General features: G+C 41.4%; 2 protein-coding genes across 6 annotated transcripts in view; one reads left to right on the forward strand and one right to left on the reverse strand.

Moving 5' to 3' along the window:
- TCTN1 (tectonic family member 1) lies at positions 1-18,479 on the forward strand. Of its 5 annotated transcripts, XM_065568132.1 has the most exons (15): positions 5-380; positions 4,527-4,647; positions 7,704-7,834; positions 8,724-8,893; positions 9,555-9,642; positions 10,826-10,935; positions 12,619-12,639; positions 13,233-13,361; positions 14,469-14,594; positions 14,986-15,068; positions 15,530-15,670; positions 15,975-16,131; positions 16,439-16,564; positions 17,303-17,447; positions 17,964-18,479. In XM_065568132.1, exons 1-14 carry the CDS (start codon positions 80-82, stop codon positions 17,444-17,446), a joined length of 1,848 nt encoding a protein of 615 aa, XP_065424204.1. In that variant the 5' UTR covers positions 5-79; the 3' UTR covers position 17,447; positions 17,964-18,479. The 5 variants fall into 5 exon arrangements, with proteins under 5 accessions (XP_065424207.1, XP_065424206.1, XP_065424205.1 ...); XM_065568135.1 differs by lacking the exon at positions 16,439-16,564 and having other exon boundaries at positions 1-380; positions 17,964-18,103; XM_065568134.1 differs by lacking the exon at positions 14,469-14,594 and having other exon boundaries at positions 3-380; positions 17,303-18,479.
- Positions 18,395-19,582, reverse strand: part of HVCN1 (hydrogen voltage gated channel 1) — a 15,646-nt gene continuing 14,458 nt past the window's right edge. The window contains exons 5-6 of the mRNA XM_005298609.5: positions 19,240-19,352; positions 18,395-18,807 (exon numbers count right to left, since the gene is read on the reverse strand). Of these exons, the coding sequence (XP_005298666.1) occupies positions 18,742-18,807; positions 19,240-19,352 (179 nt within the window). The 3' untranslated portion in view covers positions 18,395-18,741. The remainder of the gene's footprint in view (positions 18,808-19,239; positions 19,353-19,582) is intronic.

A 19,582-nucleotide genomic window follows, 5' to 3' on the forward strand; every position in this document is an offset into this window, starting at 1 on the left:
CGGGGCGGTAGCTTGGCCTCTCCCATGATGCCCCGCGGCGTCTCCTTGGTTACCGAGGCGCTGGCGCGAGCGAGCCGGGATGGCGGCAGTGACGCTGAGGCTCGGGATCTTCCTGCTGCTGCCGCCGCCGCTCCCGGCCGTTAAGGGGGTCTCGGGGCAGAGCCGCGCCGCCAGTGCCACCCCGCAGGCCTCGGGCCCGACCGCCCCCTCCGTTCGAGAGACTCCCGTCCGCCCCGCCGCTCCCGGGCTCGGCGTGGGCTCCTCCCCAGCCCCGGAGTCGCCGCCGCCGCCGCCAGAGACCCCCGCTCCGCCCGCCGCCTCCCCTGCGGCAGCGGCTCCGGAGGCTCGGGCTGGGCCCGGGCCTGCCCCAGTCACAGACGGTGGGTACCGCCCGGCGAGCGGCTGGGGGAGCCGGCAACCGGCTGAGGAGGGGATGGACGGGCGAGGATCGGGCGATGGGAGCTGGGTCAGGCTAGGGCTGGAGGGGAAGGGTGGGGTCTGGCTAGCGATGGGGCAGGGGCTGGAGGCTCTGGCTAGCGATGGAGGGGGGAGAAGAGAGATCTGGCTAAGGATGGGGCAGAGGAGAGGGGTGTGATGGGAAAAATCGGAGGGGGGGGGGCACTGGAAGAACCTGTGGAGACTGATTCAGGGATGGGAATCCCGGGGGGGGGAATCCTCCCTGCTCCCAGCACCTGTAGCTTCTATCTCTATAATATCTCATTCACCTGCACATCCACCAATGTTATATATGCCATCATATGCCAGCAATGCCCCTCTGCCATGTACATTGGCCAAACTGGACAGTCACTACGCAAGAGGATAAATGGACACAAGTCAGATATCAGGAATGGCAATATACAAAAACCTGTAGGAGAACACTTCAACCTCCCTGGCCACACAATAGCAGAGGTTAAGGTAGCCATCTTACATCAAAAAAACTTCAGGACCAGACTCCAAAGAGAAACTGCTGAGCTCCAGTTCATTTGCAAATTTGACACCATCAGATCAGGATTAAACAAAGACTGTGAATGGCTATCCAACTACAGAAGCAGTTTCTCCTCCCTTGGGGTACGTCTACACTTACCGGAGGGTCCGGCGGCAGGCAATCGATGTTCTGGGATCGATTTATCACATCTGGTTTAGACGCGATAAATCAATCCCGGAAGTGCTCGCCATCGACGCCGGTACTCCAGTTCGGCAAGAGGAGTACGCGGCATCGACGGGGGAGCCTCCCTGCCGCGTCTGGACCCGCGGTAAGTTCGGACTAAGGTATTTCGAATTCAGCTACATTATTAACGTAGCTGAATTTGCGTACCTTAGTCCGAAGTGGGGGCTTAGTGGGGACCAGGCCTTGGTGTTCACACCTCAACTGCTAGCAGAGCACCTCACCCTCCCTGATTGAACTAACCTAGTTATCTCCATACTGATTTATACCTGCCTCTGGAGATTTCCATTACTTGCATCTGAAGAAGTGAGGTTCTTACCCACAAAAGCTTATGCTCCCAATACTTCTGTTAGTCTCAAAGGTGCCACAGGACCCTCTGTTGCTTTTTATAATTCTCTGAAGTCCCAGGTGGCACTTCCTCAATTAAAGCACTGGGCTGCTGAGTGTATTTAAAAGATCAATTTTAAATGGTTTTTGCCTCTTAACTACTCCCTTCAGTTCCTTCTCCCCCTCTGACTTCATGCCTTCTTCCATACTTGCCTATGACTTGGAACAATCACTTGCTGGCCAGTTGCCCCCTATTCATCCTGGAAATCCTTCCTGTGAAGCCCCACTTCTGTGGGGAAGGCTTCACCCCAGGGCTGCTTGCTAGCAATGGCCCCCATACCACCTTTGCTTTCACTTTTGTGCCTTGCATCCTGCTTTTCAGGGTTCCATTATACATTTTCCAGGTCCGGGAGCCTGCCATTTTTACATGTTCTGTAAAGCCCTGTTTACATTTATGGTGCTGCATACAGAGAGGGGGAAAAAAAAAAAAAAAAACCCCAAAAAAACACTTTCCTATGAGGAACTGGAAACATGTATTTTAGGGTTTGCTTTTCCCCTGATACACCTAAAGGCTAAGGGTTGTTTTGGTGGGGTTCAGGATTTCCTTAGACCGAAAGCTCTTTGAAGAAGTGGCTGTGTTTGGTTTTGTGTTTGTACAGCACTTAGCGTGATGGGGTTGAGGACCATGACTAGGGCTCCTAGACACTACTACCATACAAATAATTTTATGCGGAGAGAGGCTCCTCCTGACAATGTCTTTCAACTGGTCACAGTGTTTTGCATTTCACTCCTGATTTGTCTCTCTGGATAGCTGCTACTGTCCCATCCTCACCCCACATCACTTGAGGGATTAAGAAGTTTGCACCTGTGCACTCCTTTCCAAAGGTCAGAGGAATTTAAAAGTCCCTCAAAAGTAATCCCTGTTTTACATAGCCCATTCAGAAGCCTGGTGCCAAATTCAGCTGTTAGAACTTGAGAGAGACAGTGGGTGAGGTAATATCTTATTGGACAACTTCTGTTGATGAGGGGGAGACAGACTTTGAAGCATACACAGAGCTCTTCAGGCATTAATGAGAGCATGTTGGACACTGTCTAGGTGATCAGAGAGCATCCAGTGGGCCATAGTGACATTTAAAATTTACAAATTGAAATTAAAAAAATAGAAAAATATGAAAAAGTCATCTGTCTCCTAACTGCCAGCTGTTATCCCTCACTGTTGTTCTAGGCTTTGGCCCTTCCAGTTCATGGGTAAATACATCACTGATCCAAATTCCAGATGTTTCAGACTCAATCTCTAGTGCCTCCCTCCAGTCTATATTTACTCACAACAGCAAATGGCGCAAAAAAAAAAAAAAAAAAATGTGAGCAGTGGCCTGGCTGCTAGCACTACTGAGTTGTAGTCCTTGCTTTGCAACTGACTCTCTGGAGACTTGTTCAAGCCTTGGCTTTCTCTGCCTTTAACATTAGACTAGTATTGCTTGCTTACTTCTGAAGCTTAAATGATTAGACACCTTGAAATCCTGTTAAAACGACTATGGATGTGCAAAGAATGCCCATTTTACTACTAACTGGACTTGACAGTTTCATATGGTCAGTCAAAATCCCTCACTTCCAAAAGTGGCAGTCCAAAGAATGTTTTGGTTTTGTCCTAATTGAAACACTAAATTATGGGAATTGAAAGAAAAAGCAACTAATCTTATTGATAAGTGACAGGGTGCACTACTCACCATGGATAGCACCCCCTCCTGGCCATTCTGAGGATTGCCTCTGTACAGCAAACACCCCTTCCTGGGGTTGCACTGTCTCCACCACACTCTTGCCAGCTGTGGCTCCTCTCTTGCTTCAGGAGCTGCTGCCTCCTCTTCGTGACTCAGCCTTCCAGCAAGGTGCCAGAGTCCTTCTGCACAACTGGTCTCAGGCCGTCTTATCCAGCACTGCCCTGATTGTGCCATTTCCCTTGTGGCCAGTAGGGGAACGTAGGCCTGCCCACTGTTCCAGGGTCCAGTCCAGAGACCCTGTACCCGCAAACTGTAGGTCTCTGACTCAGAGGCTTTTGCTTCTTCCTATATCATCTGGTCCTCCCCCCTGTGTACCAGCTCAAACTCCTCCCTCACAGGGAGTAACTGCAGAGCCTTGTAGCAGTGGTTCTCAAACTTTTGTACTGGTGACCCCTTTCACATAGCAAGCCTCTGAGTGTGACCCCCCCTCCCCAATAAACTAAAAACATTTTTTATATATTTAACACTATTATAAATGCTGGAGGCAAAGTAGGGCTTGGGATGGAGGCTGACAGCTCATGGCCCCCAGTTTGAGAACCCCTGCCCTATAGCCTCAAACTCACCTCCCTTCTGTCAGGGAGTGCTATAGCCAAACTCTCTGTTGCCAGCATCCTGGCTTTATAAGCCCAGCCCAGCTCCTCTCCAAGCTGGACTTCATCAGCAAATTAGGCCTTAGCATGCTCTGGCTTTCCTCCAGGTGCAGCCTATAGGGGGTTAATTGAAACTAGAAGAATTTTTAAGATAAAGCTGCAAAGCTTATATGGAAACAGGAGGAAAGAAAGAAAGTGCACATCTTGAAAAAAATCAACTCATATTGAAAATATATTACTGTACCTGGAGCATGTCTTGGCCTTGGAATTGTGTGGGAGTTATAACAAAATGTTTTATATTTATGTTAGAATCTAAACAAATAGATCAACATTTATTAATATGACTTTTTCTATATCAATATATAGAAATCATATTTTTTGACATCTTCCTGTTGATTTCACTAGGAGTTTTGGATTCCTAAGGAATACAGAATCAGGTCTCTAGTATGCCCTTGATTTTGTTAATTGCTCATCATATGGTCACTGCTTGAGAAAATGTGTATCTTAAATAATAATTCATGGTTTTAAAAACAACAATACCTTAGGATTTAGATACAAACATTTAACTGCAGTTAAACAAGGACACTGTGAAAACAAAATATAAAGAATGTTTTGTTATGCATTAAAATTCATTCCTAATTTTATTTTAAATCTTCTTCTTTCCAGTTGCTACGTTGTGTGTTTGTGACCTCTCGGTGGCACAGTGTGATGTAAATTGCTGCTGTGACCCAGACTGCAGTGCCGCAGATTTCAGTCTCTTTACTACATGTTCAGTTCACATTGTCACGTAAGTTCAGAAATAACATTTTTTGTTTTCCAGCTTGAAGTTGCAGAGTCCCATCATAGTCTCATTGAATTCAGTAACAAAATACCCATTGAATTCAATGAATTCAGGCTAGGGTCTGCATCGTGGGCATGTTTTCCCACAGAACCCCCTTGCCGTGTGACAGGGCACTGCATTCCCCCGCCATCCAGTCCTCAGCACCTAGGCAGTCATCAGCACAGGTCTACTGGGCCTGGGAGATTCAGGCCTTCACCTGAGTCCCATGGGAATCTTCCCTTTCTGGGACTATCATAAAGAAACTAATGAAAGACAGCAGCAGGCCTGCCTTCAAACAAGGGACCTCCAGCCATCTGTATAAGGCTTCAAAGCCCACCGGTAAATCACTGACAGGAGCTTGGAAATGGACATTAAGGGTATGCCCATTTCTGCTCAGACTGGCTGTGGTCATGGAGGAGTCTTTGTCCTCATTTACACTTCTCCCCAGGCTGGGCTGGGCTTCCCTCTTTTTAAGGCTCTTCATCCAGGCCTGAAATGCCTCACAGATGTGGTGGGGCAGGGAGGCTTCAGTTTATGCCTGCTTTTGAACCCCTTCCTGTCCAATGTGGGGTTTGCATATCCCCATCACAGCCTGGAGTTAGTTTTAGTGAGATCTCTTTACAGCTGAAGAGAAGTCCCAGGGGAGGTTGATAATGGTCTCTTGTTGGGACATGTGTCTGTTTACACTGAACTGTTTCTGGAGTAAAAAAGGGAGCTGTACGTTTGTAAAAGATCACTTTTGAGTGGGATGTGAATATTTAAGGCTATGGAGCTGAACCTCTAATTGTTTTGACATCAAGAATAGTGCCAGCACTTAAATTCTTATTAATACTTCAGGAATGACTTCAGCCTACATCTTGACATGGAGATGCAAAGGTAATTTAGTATCCATTATAGCACTGCGTGGCTATTTGGAACAGATGTTTGAACTTCTACATTAATTTCACTGTGCTGTGCCTTGGATTGTAATCTCATCATACCTGTCAAACTAAGCAAGGCCCTGTGTGTCTGTTGCTCGGATAGGAGATCTTGAAGGAAAATGCAGGTTTTGCAGGGAGTGATGTAAGTTACACCTTTCCCTCTGTGTCAATACTGACTCAATGCCTTATCGTGACATTAAGGGCATTGTTTTTAAGAAAAAGAGTAAAATATTTGCAGCTTCCTATCAATACAATGTAGAAGCTGGAAATTAGGAGTGTTAGCACCAGGTGAGCAGGTGGCTCTTTCCATGGACCACCAGTAGTCCATCAGTGTTAGTTTGGGAACCCTTTGCTGTAAGGAGTCCTAGTCACGTTAACTAGGAACGTGAGAGCATCATGGCCATCGTTAGATAATGTGAGCTTTCCTCTGCTCTCTCTTTTAGGAGCAAGCATAGAATCTCTTCATCTCATTGGCAACTTATGCCTTTCTAAAGTAACATAGTAAAATATCAAACTATAACATGATAGTAATATAATGCTGGATTATTGTTTCTTTTTTGTTGCTGTTTACAACCTGTTTGAGTATGTAGCTTTGCACTGGCTTCAGCCTCTCAAACAGGAGTTAAGAAAGCTCATTTTAGAGTCTTAATTTAAAATAGCTCAATGTGACCTCTCAGAACAATAAGCGTAGCTCTTCAACCCACTTCCTGCATAAATTAGCCCAATCTGAATAGCGGAGTTTATTCTCAGTGCTTTGAAATTTGAATCATTCAGCCACCTGGGACTGGTATTTCTTTGTTCTTGCCACAATGCATATTGCCACCCATGTATAGGTGTTTTATATCTGTATCCGAAAGGTGTAATCAAAGCCTTTTTGAATGACAGTTGAAGCTTCTCTGCTATGAATATTTTATTCTTGTCAACTAGAAATGCATAAAATCAAGCTGTACTTTTTTTCCCCTCAAGCTGTGACATGTCAAGGGATTGTCAATGACCACAAATTTTACATCTCACTTTTACTTCTCATTTTAAAGGTGGTAACATTCATATAAGCAATAGCTGTAGTTGTTACAGGTGTGTTATAATTATGCATGGGGGGGAGGTACTTTGTGGGATCCTGAGGGAGCAGGAATACGGTCCATGATGTGGTTCACCTTATGAAATAGTTTACAACTGTCTACCTAATGGGTCATGTCTAACTATCATCACTTAATAAAAAAGCAATGTAGGTTCAGGATTATATAAGTTCTATATATGCAATTTCTTTTAATTTGGATAATGTCCTTTCACTGCTTTGACCACTCTGCAGTATCCACACACTCTAGCACATGAGAAATCACCATCTCATATTCAAGTCTACCAGCCAATGTACTGGGGATTAGTACTCTTCAGAGTGTGACATCTACCATCCACTGAGGTGCATGGAAAACACCACTCACTATTGACCATACCGCTGCAAAGCCAAATTCTCTTGTTGATCTTCATTGAGGATCCTGGTAACACATTGTACCTATCCTAAACTAACTCAATATTTCCCCTCTTTGATGTTTCTCATCCCTTGTCTCCTATGTGTTGTGAGCAGTTCATTATATTCTTTTTATGAAGATGAGTGATATGATTCTGCTGCTATCTCAAGTCCATGCACCTCATTTTCTCCTGATCCTCTTGCAGCTTTCTCTACGTTCAACCTCGTTCCGACCCATCCCCTATCTTCTCTCTAGTATGAATAAAAGCACTTTCTGAATGTCCAGTCTTTAACACATCTGCCATTGTGGTGTCTGAAGCCAACTGGATCCCATCTGAGTTGTCATCTTTTATAACATTGTCATCAAATGCTGTCATACTTTGAACTGTGGCTATTATCACATCCCTCTGTTTTGAAATCCGTGAAGGAAAGATATTGGAGGATGGCTAATTGCTGTTGTTTGTCCCTGGGATAAACAGTATAAAATGTTGTAAGGGTGCATAAATGATCTTCAAATCTTTACTGCAGTTATCCATCCCCACTGTTGCCTTCCTTCTGTTACAACAATACATGCATATAAAGATTTTAAAATAACACTGTCAAGATTGACTTTGTTGGATCTGTATATTTGTTTGCAGAGGTGACAGCCAGCTTTGCAGTCAGGAAGCAGCTATATATTCAATGGATGTTGCAGCACATCCACCTGAAAGGATATTTAAGTTAGTTGATCAGAACAATCCAAGTATTTTCTGCATTCACGCTACAAACTGTAAGTAGATCTGTAACTGATGCTGAGCAATGCAATGTTGTCATCTTCAAAACTCTTTGGATGGCAAAAATAAAGACACAAACTGCAAATAACCAAACTTGCAAGAAGACTGGTTATCCTGTATGCTGAGGGGTCTGGTGCCATACTCCTTGCCCTGACAAAACACTAACAGGTTTATCAAAGGAGTTTTGCCCTCATACAGAGCCTCTCTATAGAGAGAATGGGATTGAGATCTAATTAGGGCTGGTTGAAGATTTCCATCAAAACTTTTTTCAGTGGGAAATTGGGCTTTTGACTAAATGAAGATTATTGCAGACAATGTTTGCTTTTCTCAAATTTTAAATTTGTCATCAGAAAACTAAAACTGGTTAAATTTTTCGATGAAAAGTCGATATTTTCTGCAGGGGGAACTAACTAGCTCCAGCTGTGACTGTGCAACTGGTGAAATTTTTTCCAGCTCTTCCAGTGTCAGTTTTGTGGGGGCTTTCACACAAATGAAATCGAGTTCATGCTGTCATTTTTTCATCTCATCATGACTGTGAAATAGTAATTTAAGCACCATCCATTAATTGGTATGTCTTGGTATCAGAATGTATGAGCAAATCCGAGACTTTGGTCTAAAAGGTCCCAAATTTAGGAAAGCATTTTATTCTGTACTTAATTTTAAGCACATGCTTAAGTGCTTTTTTGAATCGGGGCCAAATTATGGATACCTGCTGATACCTCCTAGAAAACTTTGAGAAATATTCATTCTATTCTGGTATTTTCCTTCCCATTTTTAAATTCTAAGGGTATGTTCCTGTCTCCACAATGGAAATGTATGCTACTAAACACAATTTTTATAACTTTTAATTTAAAACTTTCTCACTTATAAAATATTTTTTCACAGATAAACAAGCACTGTCCTTTATTCCTCCTGAAATGCCCACTTCACAAAATTTTGATAGTTTGCTTAAACAGTTTGAAGGTGTTACCTTCAGTGCTGAATCTGATGTTCTCTTGAATACTGAATCAGATGCTCAGAATTCCTCTGATGCAAATGAAACTGCTAGATATGAGGTAAAAAGAATCTGATTCTTTTTATATTTGCAATATTTTAAATGTACTTTCTTTGATCTTAAAACACTTTCTCGCTAATTAATCTTTCCGAATATAATTGAATAAATGTTGTTTGCATCAACTTAAAGTTACTTTTCTGAAAAATACAGACTTCATTATAGTCCTTCATTAAATATAAACATTTCAGAGCAAAAGACTAAAGTGCAGCATTTGGCTTTAGTCTTCTCCAAAATCAAAGTGAATTTTTAACATCTGGGAAACATGCAGCTTCCTTATGCTACTTTCGCTATTGTTGGCAAGAAAAAAAGAAAATGGCAAGATACTATTAAAATAGAGCAAGTAGGGTTTATCTAGCCAGTTGTCAGTGCAAATTTTTAAAATATGGACTTTGTAGTCTTTGAGAAGATTTGTTTTATTTTTATAACAGCAGATGAGCTGGAGAATTTCCAGTGATTGTAGCAAATCTTTAATTTAGCAGTCAATTTACAATGGTAACATGATCTTGGCTTGAGATATTGGTGGGTGGAGAAGTTTGGTATATTGGGAGCCATGGTAGAAGCAAACAAAATGTTAATAGTTCTGGTTAAATTTGTTGTATATTTTATTAATCTTTCTGTGTACTGAAAATCTGCAAGCTTGGGTTTGCCCCTTTATTTGGCAGTATGGTGTTCCTGTACAGACGGCTGATGCATTTCTGAGATTGCCTGCTCCCCTGGTCTCCTCTCAGTGCTCTGATGCTAATCCTGCAGGTTGGAGAATGCATTCTAATTCCTGTTTATCCTCTCTTTAGTGTGTGCTTTTGTTATCCTGCCACTCCAATTTATAGATGATTCAAATGAACTAGCACACTTACCTGTCCAAATCTGGGTAAAGTTTCATTTATAAAAAAAGTACTTAGCTATTTTAGTTCCTTTTGGTCATAGACAGGAAACTGTGTTCCATGTAGACAGAGCCATTCAGAGTCACATATATAAATCACTGAGTCCCATTAATGGGTTGCTTTTCCGTTTCTGAAACTGAGCCCCTTTGGCCTTATGGATGCAATAGAATTAGTGTGAGAGTGATAATGCAAGGTGGGATGGGGTTACCTGAAACAAGGCCCAATCCTGCAACTCTTGGAAGGAGTCCCCACTGAAGCCAAAGAAGTTCCTCACACAAGTAAGCTCTGTTTGCCTGAGTAAGAGTTGTAGGGTTGGGCCCTGAATTTATATGTTTCATACCAACAATATCCGAAAATGCTTCAGAGATAAATACAAGACAGTGTATGTTACAGAAGATACTAGATGACAAATAAAAGTATTGGCATCTGGTAGATAATGGGGGAAGAGAAACTGTGAAATCCCTAGTTAAAGAAAGAAAGATAAGCTTCTGAGAGCCCTAAAAGCAAACGTAAGTCTAATAGTAGATTTTGTTGTCAATTTCTATTTCTAGGAAATAATGTTTAGTAAGAATGCGATCATGTCCTAAATGAGCATACATGCACATAATTAGTGATAGATGATCAAATCATGAAAATCCTCTTTAAACTATGTGAAAAAGTGTGGCTGTCTTTTCTGTCTCTAAACAAAAGTCAAAATGTCAAAGAAATGGAAAATAAATTCCCTTTTTCTTGTTTTGCCCTCCATGACGGTTAAAATTTTAATGAAAAGGTAAACTCTTAGTTTTGAATTTAACCTGAAACGTGAGGATTTTCACTATAAAAGTGATAAAGCTTTTTATCTACAGTTGTACCATAGGCTGCATAATAGGCACTGATTCTAAGATATAGTCATATGCTTGTGTGGAGGTGTTAATAGATAATCTTTTAATTGACAGCTGTCTAAAGAATTACTTCACATTCACTTTCTGTGTTGCATTTACTTGAGATTTTTATGTCTTTTGCTTTTCATAAATGGCTTTTTTTTAGTTTTCTCAGTAATACTTTTTTTACAGGTTTTCTAGTAAACCAGGCTGTGAAATGCAGTAGAATGATAAATGTGGGAAATTGTAACACCATTCAAGCACTTAGTATGCTGTTCTACACCAACTTCAGCATTTTAGCAGTAAGTAGGATTTTGAAACACAGCTGCTGGCTGACAGTTGGTATTTATTTCCTATCTCCTCTTCACATCTTTAGAATTACGTAATTTCCACTTCCTAAGGGAAGTGGGATGATGACAGTTTACTTTATATAGGAGTTTAAATGGGATTTGGAAAAAATCTTCATAACCATCATACCTTGTAGAAATAACCATTCCCTCCATCCCTCTTTCAAGCTCAGAAAGGAGAAGCACTTATTGGTTGGGGGCTTAGATAACCAAAAGACAGCCTGGAAGATGAGTTTGTGTATGATTCTAGGATTGCTGTTGCTGAGTTAGTGGACTTATTGTAGAGGCATGGGTTTCCGCTTTCGATATGCAGGCCTAGGCTTTCATAAAGAGCCTATTGCCAGGAGCCTAGATCTTCAAAAGTATTTAGGCTCCTAACTTGATTTCACTGGAAGTTAGGAGCCTATATACCTTTGGGGGTCTGGGCTAGAGTGCCTAAGCTGGCAGAGGCCAGGGTTTTGGTAGAGTGAGATTAATGTTCTTCTTTGAGTGTGTGGATCCCTGTAGATACGCATGCACTTCATGGGCCCAGATAGGATGTTTTTGAATAGCAGTGTCGGGGGCCATATCTGTGCCCTCTGCCTCCTCATGTTCCCATAAAAGGCAGGATGGTCATAACTGTCCCTGAGTTCCCCTTTTTACTGGAGCAAGACAGAGCCCTGTTGCCATCTAACCCACTCTTGTTCTAGTTTAAAACTTACTTTTTCAAGAATGAATCTTTTTCCTATTCTTCTCTTCTTCTTAGTTATTTTCCAAAAAAGGGAAAAGGAGACATTTTGTAAGCACTGGACCTTGGACTTAGCCACGGTTGCACAATGACACATGAGCATTCATTATTATTCTGTCAGTGAACTCTCCATCAGTTTTGCTCAATTTACTAAGCCCAACTTGATTGTCCTGACAGCATTGCAAACGAACCCAGGACCTAAACATTCCAGATTCTGTTTTGTGCGCCTCTGCCAACAAAAAACAAGTTTTGGTGGGTGATTTAATGCAGAATGCAAGAATCAATCTTGGAGCTTGTGGAGCTCTACAGAATTATTGCAGCATAAACTCTTGTCAATAAGCTCAGCAGTATGACATACGAACAACTGTTATGTAAAGTAGAGGTGCCATTTCTGAAGTTGTGTTTTTGATACAACTAAACTTTCATAATATATCCTGCTCACTTTATCTTCAGAGTTTGTGTTGCAAAAAGGCAGGCAAGGCTGGAAATAGTACCAAGTTTTGGTAACCTTTTAAGGAAATCGTAGAGCCGCCTATTCCTTGCTGAATTTATTATTAATTATTATTATTATTATTTGTGGGAGTTTAGCCAAAGTTAGGGCCTGTTGCAGAACCCATTGAAATCTAAGAAGTTTTCCACTGATTTCAGCAGGCACTGGATCAGACCATAAGGACTACACGATTTTACTCTGAAGTCATGAGTAACTGCTAATTTTGGTAGTGAGGATAATATATGGTATTTCTAGTTACTTCCCTGATGTGAAAGCCATTGTAATATTAGATAATTGTTGGTAGAGAAGAAAGAAATAGACAAAGCAATTGTCTTAACCACTTACCTTTTTATTTATTTGCTATTTTTAGCTAATGATCTAGCTGTTGTTTGAAATAGCTTGTTTTTGTTCCCTCCCCTAGGTACCTAAGTCAAGTCAGATGGTAAGTAACATTATTTCTTAGATGAGACAGACTTGGGATGAAATCCTGGCTCCATTGACGTCAATGGGCGTTTTGTCATTGGCTTCAGCGGGGCCGGGATTTCACTCTTGAAGCCAGTTAGCATGTCTTCTGTCAGCAGTGGTACAGTTAACCAGTGAAAGGTGCTCAAGAGCTTGGAGCTACTCCCTGAGAGGATTTATTAATTCTGGTGATTGAATCCCCACCCAAATATAATTATAGACTCTAGGTTAGCTCATATTTGCTATTAAAAATGGAACATCTGATTGGTATTCAGCAATTCATGTAACACGACCATTGTTCTGTCCCTCTGGAACAGAAACCTCGGGCTAGCTCTTGAGGGTTTTAGAGCATGCCCTTCTAGGGTACAGACAAATGCTTGTAGCTCCTGGCTAATGTAGCTGTCTCTAGGAAACAAACTACTACTTTCCAGGAAGCCACTGTTCTAAGACTTCTGAATTAGAACAGTTGGATTTCTTTTAAACAAGAAAAAGTATCAGGCATCCAGGCAGGATCATGTGCCTAACAGTTCAGTTATACCCAGTATTCAGAAATGACACTTGTTTATGTTTCAGGTTAATGTTACTGTCCAGACCATAACTATCCAGTCTCTGAGTGGAACACGTAGTCTGCTTAACAGTAGTGATGTCCTTTTGCTCCCCATGTATTTGGATAATCAAGTGTGCATAAATGTAGTTCTTGGGGTAGGTACACAAATTGTTTTTCCTCTTTGTACTAAATTAAAGGCATGTATGTATTAGATCATTCCTACTTCACTCCTACTTCTGAAACTATTGGAAATCATGACACTTCCAGCTAAAATGTGGTGAAGAGAAACTTTATCTTTGGGAGAACAGAGCCTTACAATATACAGCATGGTATCCTGCAACTGGATTGGAAATGCACACTAATGCACAATGGAGACGTGGGATCAAATCCATCTAATACTACTTAATATTTACTATTCGTGTGTGGCAGCTGACATAGACAAGATACAGTCTCTGTCTCCGGGAGCTTAGAATCTAAGATGAATCTGAGACAGGATGCTTGGGGGAAGAAGGAATACACAAAATAAGATTAAACTGCTAGTTGGGTTGGTACAATGCATGTTAGTTCATGTCTTTACATTTTTTAAAAATAACTAAACTTGAGGGTTGGTATAGGACAGTGAGTAGGAGAGATGGTGTCAGGAAATCAGTTTTGAGGAAACTGGGAAGCATTAAATCATTCCTATACACTGATAACTAATGTATTGGTTTGTTACATTTGTGTCCTTTATCTCCTACATCTATTGAGAGGGATACTGATCTCTCTTTGCATCTTTGTAAGTATCACATTTTTCTCTAGGCTAGACCACAACTACTTCCTTCAACGTCACTTCTGTAGTCAGTAGATGAATGGAGATAGAGAGAGAGAGAGTGCCTACTTATTTGCTTTTCCCCAAAGTTCCTTCCTGATGAGGGGAAAAGCCAGAATATAGATGTTATTCCCCCCCCCCCCCAGACTCCATCAGTCCCTACCCATTAACATTTTATAAACCACATGCAGGTGGGTCTGACTTCTAATATGTGGCCACTATAAAATGATCAGCCATGTACTGATTAGTGATTCAAATCCTGCCGTTCTACAGCCACGTGACTTTACATGGGTATTGCAACTGAGAAGGTGCATGTTTCTAGATGATGGTGGTGGTGATCTTCCAGGACATTTATCCCTAAAGAAGGGGAGAAGTGTGGAAAGATTCCCTATATAGTCTGTTTTTTAGCTCATTTTTCACTTGTTCTAATTAATATGGAAAACTCTGTTTTCAGGTGAGTTATTCTATTACGTACACCGATGCAGGAGAAATAACAGCTGCAGCTGTTTCTTTTGTCCTGGGGACAATTAACAATACAATGCTTCCAATACAACAAAGCTTTGAAATCACTTTTACTCAGGTAACGTCTAAACATATTATAGAGAATTTGCTGAAAGATTAATAAGGTTTGTTATTAAATTAACTTCCATCCGAACTAATTACCAGTAAAGTAGAGCACAGCTTACACTGGATGGATGAGCAAGGCAGAACTTCAGAGCCGTGCGTTCACATCCTCCAAATGCTTTGGTGCTTTTCCTTTTGAAGGCTTATCGGGTCTGTACACCTGTGCATAATTAAGGCAAAGTGTTGCTCTGATTTCTGTAAACACTCGTGTAGTCCTAGGTAGAAGTCTTGTATGGATTGATATTTCAAACTATTCAAGATCGCTTATCCTGAATGAATTGACTGTCTCTGGCTTCCAAATATTGAAGTAAAACATAAGAACTAATGTTGTGTAATTTGTGTTACAGCTAAACACAAAGCCAGTCCCTCTTAGTGGAAATCCTGGTTATGGTATTGGATTGCCTCTGAGGGCAGGATTTAGACCGCCTGGATATCCTTTTCACATCTAAATGTGGCTTATAGCAGCTTTGAAAAAGCTTCTTGCCTAGGGCAAGAACTTTAGCTCAATGAATGACATAAGCATTGACCATCTTCATGGTAAAAGGTGGGCAAGTAGATTTTGTGCCTGGGTTGATACATCTTCATGATTATTTGTCAAGGATGGTTTATAGCATTATCTTTTCCCAAAGTTATGCCTTCCTACTAGCCCATATTTCAGAAATATCTACTGGCTCAATCCTATACCACTATAATCAGTGGGAGCTTTGCCATTGACTTCTAAGTAAATAGGATCAGGCTCTAATTATGTATTCTAGTAACATTTCTAAACTATCTACAGAGTATCTAGTAGTATTGTAGCATTTTCACTTTCATTTTGAGGATTTTATTAAGGATTCCACTTCATAACACACTCTGAATATTTAATATTATGCCTTAACTCTCTGCTATTACATCTGGCATTATTCAGAGTTCGAATACATACGGTCAACTTACTATTTTGCAAAGCTCATCTAACCAGGACTGTCTTGCTATAGAAGGAGTCAGAACCCCAGTATTATTTGGTTATAATATGATATCTGGTTGTAAACTAAGGTAAGAGGGTAACTTTCCATTGAGCATTTATCAATCTATTCTCAACTATAATCCACTAGTAATAGTTCCATTTACCTGATTAGAATATCTGTTCAGATGCTAGAATTTTTGTACAATGTACCAGTAGTGGAGGTGGGTGTTGAGTACTTAGTTTAAAAGTAATTTAATGGAATTGTCTTGGAATAGTTGTATATAAAAGATCAGCTAAAGTCAGAAGAATTGAGCACTGTATGAGAGCAAGGGGAAATCAGTGCTATGCTAACCCACAAGATTTCACTTAAATTGATCTTTTCTTTTCTGAAAGAATCACAGCAAGTACAGAATGTCAACTCTTGGCCAATATCATCTTGAATGTACTGAAAGGACAAAATTTTCCAGAATATGTAGCTTCATTTGGAAATTCTCAGGCCCAAGATGTATTGGATTGGGTGCCAATCACTCACATACAAGCTTCAGAACAGGTGAAAATAACTAAGTTTTCTTTTAAGAACACACACACTTGAGTCCTCAGCTGCTGTAAATGGACACTGAAGTCCACAGTGAAGTCAATGAAGCTACAGTGATTAACCTCAGGTGAGGACCCAAGTGCTTTTATGCTTGCATGAATAATGTACCACAGCACATGGCTAGCAGCATTGTCTATTGAGGGGAACTATGGAGTTACTCTGGTAATTTAAAAAACTCCCACATTGAGCTGTTGAGTATTGTACATGTTTAATAAAATGAATGAAACAAAAATCAATATAAGCCCATTTGTAATGTTTTCAGGGCCTATGCCAAATCCCAGTATCATTTGAAATAGAAGTGAAGTGGAGTAAATATGGATCTTTAGTGAACCCACAAGCTAAAATCGTGAACGTCTCAGCAACAGTCATTACCACCATACTGGCCCAGGTCTGTGGTAAACTTGCTTGATTTAAGAGTGGAAGAATGTGTTTTATTTAGAACACTAAAGATGGTGGTTTAGTATACATTACCTATAAGTTGTACATAACAGAGGCCTTGTTATATAAACATTGTTGCTCTTCTGTCTCCCTTAGGGCACTTCTTCACTGGCCACAGTAAAGCCGCAGCAGCGCTTTAATGCAACTTGTGTAGTCGTGACACAGCGTTGGGAGAGAACTCTAAAAAAACCCACCTCCATGAGGGCCGTAGCTCCCAGCGCTGGTGCACTGTCTATACTGGCACGTTACAGTGCTCGGGGGGGAGGGGGGGGGTGTTTCACACCCCTGAGCGAGAAAGTTGCAGCGCTGTAAAGTGCAGTGTAGACAACAAGCCCTTAGTTTGTCAGATCAAGATAAAACTTTGTTAGAATGTATTGTATCCATCAGTTTTCATTGCAACTTAAACATAACTGTGGACTCCTTGCTACAAACAAGTTTCCAGTGAAATTGTCACACATCTCAAAAAGGAAATTCCGTGATGTCAAAGTACCGATGTTACTAGTAAAAAGCAACGGAGAGTCCTGTGGCACCTTTAAGACTAACAGATGTATTGGAGCATAAGCTTTCTGGGTGAATGCCCACTTCGTCGGATGCATGTGGCAGTGACAGCTAAATATTTAATCCCTAGTGAAAAGTCAGCTGTATAAAACCAGCGTGAGCCTAACACTTATCTGTATCTTTATTGCAGACTAATTTTGGAAGTGAAAGAACTATTCAGATAGCAAGTTCTGTTACTTTCATTGATGTTTCTACACCGGCAGAGCCAGGCTATAAAGCTCAACCAACCATTGATGCCAAGTTACCCTTTGATTTTTTCTTTCCATTTGTTTAACGTAAGTATACATCCAAATCCCATTCAAGTTCTACTTCTTAAACTAAGTAATCACCAAGCATTAGATGAATAAAGCCCTCAGCTTCACCTGCTTTTAAAGATAGGAAATATGCTGCTTCTTGTAACTCTGAAGGCTGAAATTAAACTCTTTAAAAAAAGCTAAACAGACAGGCTGGGGATTTTCCAATGTCCTCGTTATTGGCTGACCTGCTTGCATGGGAATCAACGAGAGCAGTTCTGCCAACACCAAGTACTCTTGAAATCCCACCCATCAGTTTCCACACTTCAAAACGATGCCTGCACATGTAGTAAGAGTGCACTCACTGAGTGGGCCTTTTCCAGCACCTTCGTCGAGTTTGCATTGAGTCTAAAGAACAATCCTGCTAGCTGGAATGATCTGTTATGATAGGTTATTTTGGAGCATAATCCTCTTCAGTAGCGCACTAACTTTTACACACGCCACTACTTTAATGTTTTATTTTAAGAGCTTCAGTTACACAGTTCCCTTTTTCCCCAGCCCACATACAAATGAAAATGAAGAGCAAGAACTGAAGAAATAATATACTGCCGAGTATTCAAGCCTGCTGCTGAGGACACCTACCTTATCTGGATGTAGCTGACGTGGTTCTGCTCTTGTTCAAAATTACACGTGCTGGGACTAATTGCACAATTAAGTACAACAGCACCTCCGGAAGTGCTACCCAGCAACAGGATAATACGGCCAGAGCAAAGATTAGCGAGGAAGCTACTCTGACAAAAGACAAATGGGAATAGAGCAAGAGGTGGTTTAGAGACCGAGTAATGCTGAGCTGTAAACTAAATGACCTTCCTCAGACTGCACTCTTATCTTGGTTGTCTTGAACTGCAAGCTCCTACCGGTATTGCAGATGAAGAACATGCAGCAAAAAACAGCAACTCCTTGAAATAAGTTGCACCCCCAATATTCACCACTTTGTAAATATCTGACTTTATTACATTTGTTGCAGCATTCCCTGTACAGCTCTACAATTAAAGATTTATGCAATACATTGTTTAAGGGAGAATGCGTGTTTAATTTTTCAATAATCTGTTGCAAAGCTCCTGTAGTGTACAGGTAGTCTTACAACACCTTTAAGCCAGACTCTTGATTAAATCTCGGGGGTAGTAAAGTAGAAACTACATCTAGACCATACTATACAAGAGAGCACGGAGGTATATAAAGTATCTTAGAGGTCAACAAGGGATGGTCAGACTAGCATTTTTTGCACTGGAACTTCCTCAGGGACGGATTTCTCTCGCCCTAGACAGCCAGTCTTTTATTGGGGCTGGCGGACAAGTCCATGCTGTTGTAACAGCTTGTGGAGCCTTTCGATTTCTTGCTCCTGTTGGAAATAAAATCTTATTAATGTAGCTCTCATCCTCAAACACTTTCCAAGCTATAACCAGAGAGCTCTTCTCCTATTGCTGAAAAGGGAGCCATCCCTGCAGGGAAACAGCACAGCTCTTCAACAAGGCATTGCTAAATCAAATATGTGCTTACCCTACATAATAGAAGTGGTAGAGGGAATTGGAAATATCATGACCCTTGTTTGAATGAGCCCTTTTGGTTATAGGACACCCCAAAGTGCTCTCGTACCAGCTGCATAGGAGCTGGGTAGATTTCATGGCCAACGTGCAACATCCCAAATCATACTGCTGGGACAAAACAGAGCCCAGAGCATCAGGCTGGCCATTGGTCTCCTAGATAGCTAGTTGCTGGGAAAGGACTGTAGTCCAGCTCATGCAGCTGTTTACATTTTTATGACCCTTCTTACCTTCTCGGTGCAGCTGTATTCCAGTTGTTCGACTTTTGTAGCAAGTTGCAGATTTGCTTGCTTCAGCTTCGACACCCGTTGTTCAGAGCGTGTCTTTACTGATAAAATTATTCCTAGGAAACAATGCAGGGAGGATTAGCTTTATGATGTAAAACAGCAGCCAGTAGGAAGTTAATAGCATCTGTGGTTTGTGCTCAAGTCTTTTGTTTTATATCCACGTAGCCTCTCAAACTCTGCTTCTGCCTCCTCTTCTGCCCCCAAGTCCTGCTTTTCGTAATACGGTTCTCAAATTAGCCCCACAGGGACTTCAAACACCAACATCTTGCTGAGAAGTGGCACTCGG

Source organism: Chrysemys picta, chromosome 15, assembly GCF_011386835.1.
Source record: "Chrysemys picta bellii isolate R12L10 chromosome 15, ASM1138683v2, whole genome shotgun sequence".
In the NCBI taxonomy this organism is placed as follows: Eukaryota; Metazoa; Chordata; order Testudines; family Emydidae; genus Chrysemys; species Chrysemys picta.